The sequence below is a fragment of the Aristolochia californica genome, unplaced genomic scaffold (genome assembly GCF_029961685.1).
Source record: "Aristolochia californica isolate CCGP_79_NKW_82.1479 unplaced genomic scaffold, dmAriCali1.0.hap1 SCAF_6, whole genome shotgun sequence".
Classification (NCBI taxonomy): Eukaryota; Viridiplantae; Streptophyta; class Magnoliopsida; order Piperales; family Aristolochiaceae; genus Aristolochia; species Aristolochia californica.
Genome location: NW_027182257.1, coordinates 41,756,422 through 41,762,494, shown reverse-complemented (window position 1 = coordinate 41,762,494; position 6,073 = coordinate 41,756,422). Strand labels below are relative to the sequence as shown.

The window sequence follows — 6,073 nt, the reverse complement described above, 5'->3', positions numbered from 1 at the left end:
TGTATATAAGAACTGATGAGGGTTCAGTGGACTAAGTGGAGACTCCAACTTTCGTGAATGGAAATAGAATAACAATGACAATCATAAACGATTCTTTAAAATGAATGGTAAGCTTGGTTTGAAAGAAAAACTAATGAAAAGCCAGTGAATTCTTGTCCAGTGAACAAGAGCCACTTTGAAAAAGAAAAAATAATGGTTCTCCATACAAGAGCTCAAGCTACTGTAAAAGAGCCTGAACAACAGAATCATGTGGGATTGTAATCTAAGATGCCACTCTTTTATTTGGAAATGTTCTCAAAATAATGATGAACTGAACAAAAGGAATCTCTTTCTTCTTTGAACATAACTAAGTGAGATTTAATAGAGACTGTAAATATATTAAAAGGGCAAACGGAAAACAAACTTTACATAAGTTGATTAAGAAATCAGAGTGAGGAGAATTCAAGAAAACAACAGCAAACAACTTGAGTTACAGCAATGGTGTGGATACCACAGATGAAATGAGACTGTGTAGACCCCTTTTCACCTTCTTTCCCGTCAAGGTCTCTTTATGAAGAAACATGAATAAGACAAAAAAGGAGAAAGAAAAGCAAAAGTCCAAAGAATTCCCAAGTCAAGTTGCTGAAACATATGTTCATGACTGCAAAAGATTTACAGATTCATGGTATGCTGAACTCAGCATCTATCCCATTATTTTTTTGAAGATAAAACAAAGAAAGAAAGTTTTCTTGTAAGTAACCAGTTTTAGGGAAATCGATTTAGCTTTTATTGTAAATTAAAGTAGAGATAGAGATAGAGAGAGAGAGAGATCCAAGAATCTCTTTCCATCTTTTGAACTTTATGCTTTACCTTTCTGTTTCCTCTTTTTGGATGATGTCTAGTTCATACTCAAGGAAGATAACCCTACAGGCTGCATTATTACCTCATAGAAGCATCAGTTTGTATGTATCTCTATAGCCAGAATAATTAGGTTCTCTGTGAGCCCTTTGGCTATCCTTCTCTCTCTCTCTCTCTTCAATGCATGAAAGTGAGGGTATTGGCATGTTCTCAAGGTCTATTCTCTCCCCAATTATTTCAACCCATTTTCATTGGTGATTAGGTAAGTTGAAAGCTTAATTGAATTGACATTTCCAACTGCACCACTTTTGTCTCAACTGGAGAGTTTTACTGCCCATCAATCATGTTACAGCTTATTTTATGTTCACTTTAATTAATCACCGGATTCAATTATACCGACAGAATTGGCATATCTCATTGGATTATCATAATATGATTGAGTCCATTTTTGCATAGGTCATATCTATTTAGTGCCATGAACACCTTGGTTCTAACCGTCACTAAGTGTCTGTTTATTATCAATTGATCTTGTTCATTATCTAATCTTCTTTTTTAATGAAGAGTTTTGGGCCTGTGGGCTTATGGGCCTGGGTATCTTAGTCGAGGGGGATTTTGCTATATATTAGTCCTACGCTGAACTCCACTCTCTCGTTCACTCACTTTTCTCAGTAGTTATTGATCGCTCTGCGTGTGCGCGAGTCACCAGCCTGAATAGAGCCAGAAAAGAACACACAAAAAACAACACAAAAGGCACAAAAACCAACTGAATCACGTGTAGCCATCACCGCCTCCCGCCGATTCCTATTCTCCTCCACCCACCAAAACCCTTCGCTCATGTCGACGACGCGTTTCCTCGGATCCGATCTCCCCCGCCGGAAAGGAATTTCCGACCACAAAAAACCCTAACCCTCTCTGAGTTTCCTCTTCTTCTTCTTTGAGTGCTACTCCTAGTCGATCCCTCTGCTTCGCTCATGGAAGCCGCCAATTCTGCATCTCCTGCGTCGCCGGCGGTGAGGTTTCTAGGATTCCTCAACCAAGAGCCCCCGGAACCCGATCCCGATCCTATCGAGTTCGACGAGAGCGATTTTGTCTGGTGCGGAGCCTCCTCCCTATCCGATTTGTCCTCTTCGCCTCCGCAATCCTGTTCCTCCACTTCCACCTCCTCCTCTCCTGGCTTTCGCTACCCCTTCCGTCCCGATAAGTTCGGTCTCGCCGCCGCCTTGTCTGACGACCGCCGCGCCCTCGTGCAGAGGAAGCCCGCGCTAGACCCCACGCTTTCTGCCGCCACCGCTGCGCGGGCCATCCCGCCCGTGGCGATCCCGCGCTCTGGTTCCGCGTCTGACGATTTATGCGGCTCGCTGGCCGGGTCTGGGAATTTCTTACAGTCGGCGCCGGTGAATGTCCCCGTGTGGCCCAAGCACCTGTCCACTAAGCAGAGGTTCGTGGAGGAGGAGGATGAGGAGATGGAGGAGGAGATGCTGCCGCCGCATGAGATAGTGGCCAGGTCGCATATGACGACGTTTTCTGTGTTCGAAGGTGTCGGGAGGACGCTCAAGGGAAGGGACCTGCGTCGTGTGAGGAATGCTGTTTGGCAAAAGACAGGTTTCCTCGATTGAAATTACTTGATCTCTTCGCTTTTCCCATTGTTTTGGCTATTGTTCTGATGAAAATGTAATCCCGCTTTTTTTCTGGAAATTTTGTAGGTTCAGACAAACCATGTTATATAATGGGAATAATTATAAATATATTTTTTAATCTATTTTATTTGATTTGTAGGTTTATGTATTCAATCCCGTCTTACAACCATCACAAACTACAACGATGAAAAGAATGATTTTTTCATCTCGCGTCGTCACGAACTCTTCTTTTTTTTTTTTTTTTTTTTGTTTTACAGAGTATTTTTGCTTGGATGTTTGTTTAATAGTCATCGACTCTCCTCTAGTGATTCCGGAGAGTATGAAACTGTTTTAATATTTATTTCTTTCCATTCCTGGTTGATGATCTTACTGTCACCAGTTGAACTCTCATAGGATTTTCTTTTTATTCCTTCTTTACAATCAAAGAGGGAAGATTGGAAGCTTAAATTTCGTCTAGATTTGGAGGCTGTGTTTCCTAATCTCCCATTAGTTTTCCGTCCTTTGACTGGGTACAAGCGTAAGGCTTGTCTCTTGTAAATTTGCAGGAATTTCTTCTGGGTTGATTCGTATATAAACAGATTTTGTTGCAAGAAAGAATTTATATGTCTGAAACAAACAAGAACAGAAAGCGAAGGTAAAGATGGTGCAACCAGAGCTTGGAAATAAAACAAAAAAAGAGGAAAACAGGAAAAAATCAAGGCCATTGTGTAAACTCGAACACTTTGAAAACAATGTCGATTCCAGTTGGGATCTGCGAAACGAAGAGGGTGACATTCAAGGCATTCAGAGCGATGTGAAGATTCCTGGCCGTCTCGCTTCCCTTTTGCATGGAAGGGACTAAAGCTGCGGCTGCTGCCCACAGCACAGTAATAGCTGCATCCACGTACGACGGTTCAGAACAAAAGAGAAGGAAGGGCTTAAGCAAGAAGAGAAGCCTGGTTAAGAAGTACCTGCTCCGCCGAAAAGATGGGGGCCTGGGAAGAGCTGTCCGGTGCGAAACCATGTATTGAGACATCCTCCAACTGCCTCAAGCACTCCAAATCCCAACAGTATGGAGCCGGCGTTGAAGTGCCGATCTCTGTATGATCCTTTGAGCAGTTTTTTCCTCTCCTGCATGCACCATTACACATAATCTTTCAGAGCTCGTGTTTTCCTTCATCTTTATCTAAAGAAGCATATCAATACACGCGCAGTAGTTGATCGAATTGGAATCCAAGAAATAAAAAAGTAAAGATGAAAGGTTTTCTTTCATTTTGCCCAATGAAAAACAAAGTTGATACGATCCTGAAAAAGCCTCAATCCTAAGTGTTTCTCTTTTCTACTCGTTTCATCTCTCTTACACTTAAGTTGTTGATCTATTCCAGCCCGTGTTGGTGGCGCCGGGTTGTGGAGACAATTTTGTTTCACAATCTCGACTAACGAAATCAAGATTAAGCGGATTTGGTTTCTTTGGACCGATTACCTGATTTAACACTCGATGCCCAGAACAAAGTTGAAATTTGGATGATAACGGAATCGAATGATTTTAAGATTACCTCCGTAAGCTCCTGAATTTTGGAGGACACGGGTGAAACTGGTGCGTCGGCGGAGGCCTCTGTTACCCCTTCCCCGCCTGCGGCAGCAGGCTTCACCTGCTTCTTCAGTTCGTTAATCTCGTCCTGTACGGTGCGCACCCTTCGCCATTGCCAACCCAAATAACCAGCCCACAACGTGTAAAAGAAGAGACCAGACATAACAATCGGATGAACCAGGGCGAATGTTCGCCCCTCCAGCAACCCAAACTCCCCACCCGCTGCAAGTGCATCCTGCCACGAAAACAAATTTCATCCGAATCAAACCCAAAACAGGGTCACTAATACGCACACAAACAGAGACGACATGCCTGTGGGTGTAAAAGAAAAGGCAATGAGAGTGCTGCAGCAGCTGGCAGAGGAGAAATACTCAGGTTCGATACGGTTCGGTGGAGCTGCAGGAGTAGCTTGTAGGAGTAATCATCTGGGTGTTTGGGAAAATGACTTTTTCTGGGAGAAGGTTTTCTGGGAGCGGCGGAGACGATGGAGGGAGATAACGTGACATTTTTGTGCGATAAGTAGGGAGGAGTGAGGAAGACGCCGAGTGTGGTCGCCATGCTCCCTAACTTGTTTGAAAGAGGGATAATTGCCAGAGAGAGCAAAGCGACGGGTTAGAGGATAGCGAGCGGGAGAAAGATAAGAGTCGGAGATTTCTCTGCTAAGGGGTTGGTTCCTCCGTTTGCTGAGAAGTGGGGCTCACTTCTGACGCGGACAAATTTAAAGAGCTTGAATGTCTAGAAGTCCCGTACGCAGCCACCGACAAGAAGGACACTTCGCCCCGTTAATGTCAGCCATGGCTCACAGAGTCCTCAGTCTAGGGGTGGGGGGGTACCCTATTTTTGAGTCAAACAACTCAATTACTATTAAATTTTGTTAAGGGCACTTTGCTAACATCTAACTCTTCATTAGATCAATCTGCCTTCTAAGAGTTCTTCCAATATGAGTGTAACACTTCATCTTACCTATTTGAAATAATATCATCTTTTCTTTTTAGGGAAGCTTGCTTACAACTCTATGTATCACCGATGTGTCACCTTATTTAATGTATCACCCAATATGCCAATTGGTTTGTTATGTTGCACTTACATGATGATTAGGTGGCCCTCACCTTTAATTTGATCTCTATCATGGCCTATGCAATCGACTTTATTGTGACCGTTTATTGGGTTTTGATCTTAATAATCGATTTAGAATATGACAATTGACATACTATTTGACAAGACCTTCATGCTTTAACCATGGAGAGTTTTAGTTTTGACTATCGGTCAATCGATAATCGAATTCACTCAATCTTGATCATTGATCAATGTCAACAATCTGGGCCTTTAATAAGGGTCTTCATCAATTATGGATACGATATTGAATTACAATTGTAGTTTAAGTTCACATGGTCATAGATACAAAATAGAAAGAGTATACTAAAATATATATATTTTTTGTTCTTGCTCGTTAAAACCATAGAATTGTGACTTGAGTCTTGATATATATATATATATATATATATATATAACTATGCTATTAAAGAGGTTAATACCACACAAACTACACCAATGGTAAAAAATAATTTAAGCATAAACATTTTACTATTTTTATGGTTGATGTCTTTTAAGACTTGGCTCTATTTCTTTCTATCCACTTTGTTTCTCATCTCCACTCACTAGTGAAAATTTGACTACAACGTTGTATAAATAGAAGGCATGATGACTAAGGAAGTGAGCATGGATTCGGTTCAAGATGGGTTTTTGAAAATTCATTCATACCTCAATGTTATCGTATTGTAATTCGATCTTTGTCATTAACTCTAGGCGCCCGAGATGGGCTAGACGCAAGGATTGAGAATCTGAATTCGTGGTTACATGGTGCTCGAGAGGCACGAATCACGGTAAAATTCAGAGTTGACGTTTCCTGTTGTGCAAGTAGTTAATTAGATTATTACTTGATAATTTAGGATATAATTAGTGTTTAGTTCAGATTAATTCATCATATTTGGTTAGGCTAGTTGACTGAAGAATACACAAAAATTCAGTC

At 41.6% G+C, this 6,073-nt stretch overlaps 2 protein-coding genes across 2 annotated transcripts; one reads left to right on the top strand and one right to left on the bottom strand.

The window, feature by feature from the left end:
- Positions 1–1,421: 1,421 nt before the first annotated feature.
- Positions 1,422–3,097, top strand: LOC137933943 (protein S40-7-like). Its single transcript, XM_068778082.1, has 2 exons — positions 1,422–2,439; positions 3,020–3,097. Exons 1-2 carry the CDS (start codon positions 1,809–1,811, stop codon positions 3,046–3,048), a joined length of 660 nt encoding a protein of 219 aa, XP_068634183.1. The 5' UTR covers positions 1,422–1,808; the 3' UTR covers positions 3,049–3,097.
- A 12-nt stretch (positions 3,098–3,109) lies between these two features.
- On the bottom strand, positions 3,110–4,702 carry LOC137933942 (uncharacterized). The gene is made up of 4 exons (XM_068778081.1): positions 4,357–4,702; positions 4,010–4,279; positions 3,425–3,584; positions 3,110–3,347 (listed from the first exon to the last, which is right to left on the bottom strand). The coding sequence occupies exons 1-4, from the start codon at positions 4,600–4,602 to the stop codon at positions 3,169–3,171; spliced, it is 855 nt and encodes a 284-aa protein (XP_068634182.1). The 5' UTR covers positions 4,603–4,702; the 3' UTR covers positions 3,110–3,168.
- Positions 4,703–6,073: the final 1,371 nt, after the last annotated feature.

Excerpts from the sequence above, each read along its gene's own strand:
- LOC137933943 (XM_068778082.1), top strand. The coding sequence starts at position 1,809 with ATGGAAGCCGCCAATTCTGCATCTCCTGCGTCGCCGGCGGTGAGGTTT. Across the intron at positions 2,440-3,019 it reads TGCTGTTTGGCAAAAGACAG|GAATTTCTTCTGGGTTGATT; the intron begins GTTTCCTCGATT and ends GTAAATTTGCAG.
- LOC137933942 (XM_068778081.1), bottom strand. The coding sequence starts at position 4,602 with ATGGCGACCACACTCGGCGTCTTCCTCACTCCTCCCTACTTATCGCAC. Across the intron at positions 3,585-4,009 it reads AAATTCAGGAGCTTACGGAG|GAGAGGAAAAAACTGCTCAA; the intron begins GTAATCTTAAAA and ends TGGTGCATGCAG. Across the intron at positions 3,348-3,424 it reads CCATCTTTTCGGCGGAGCAG|CTATTACTGTGCTGTGGGCA; the intron begins GTACTTCTTAAC and ends ACGTGGATGCAG.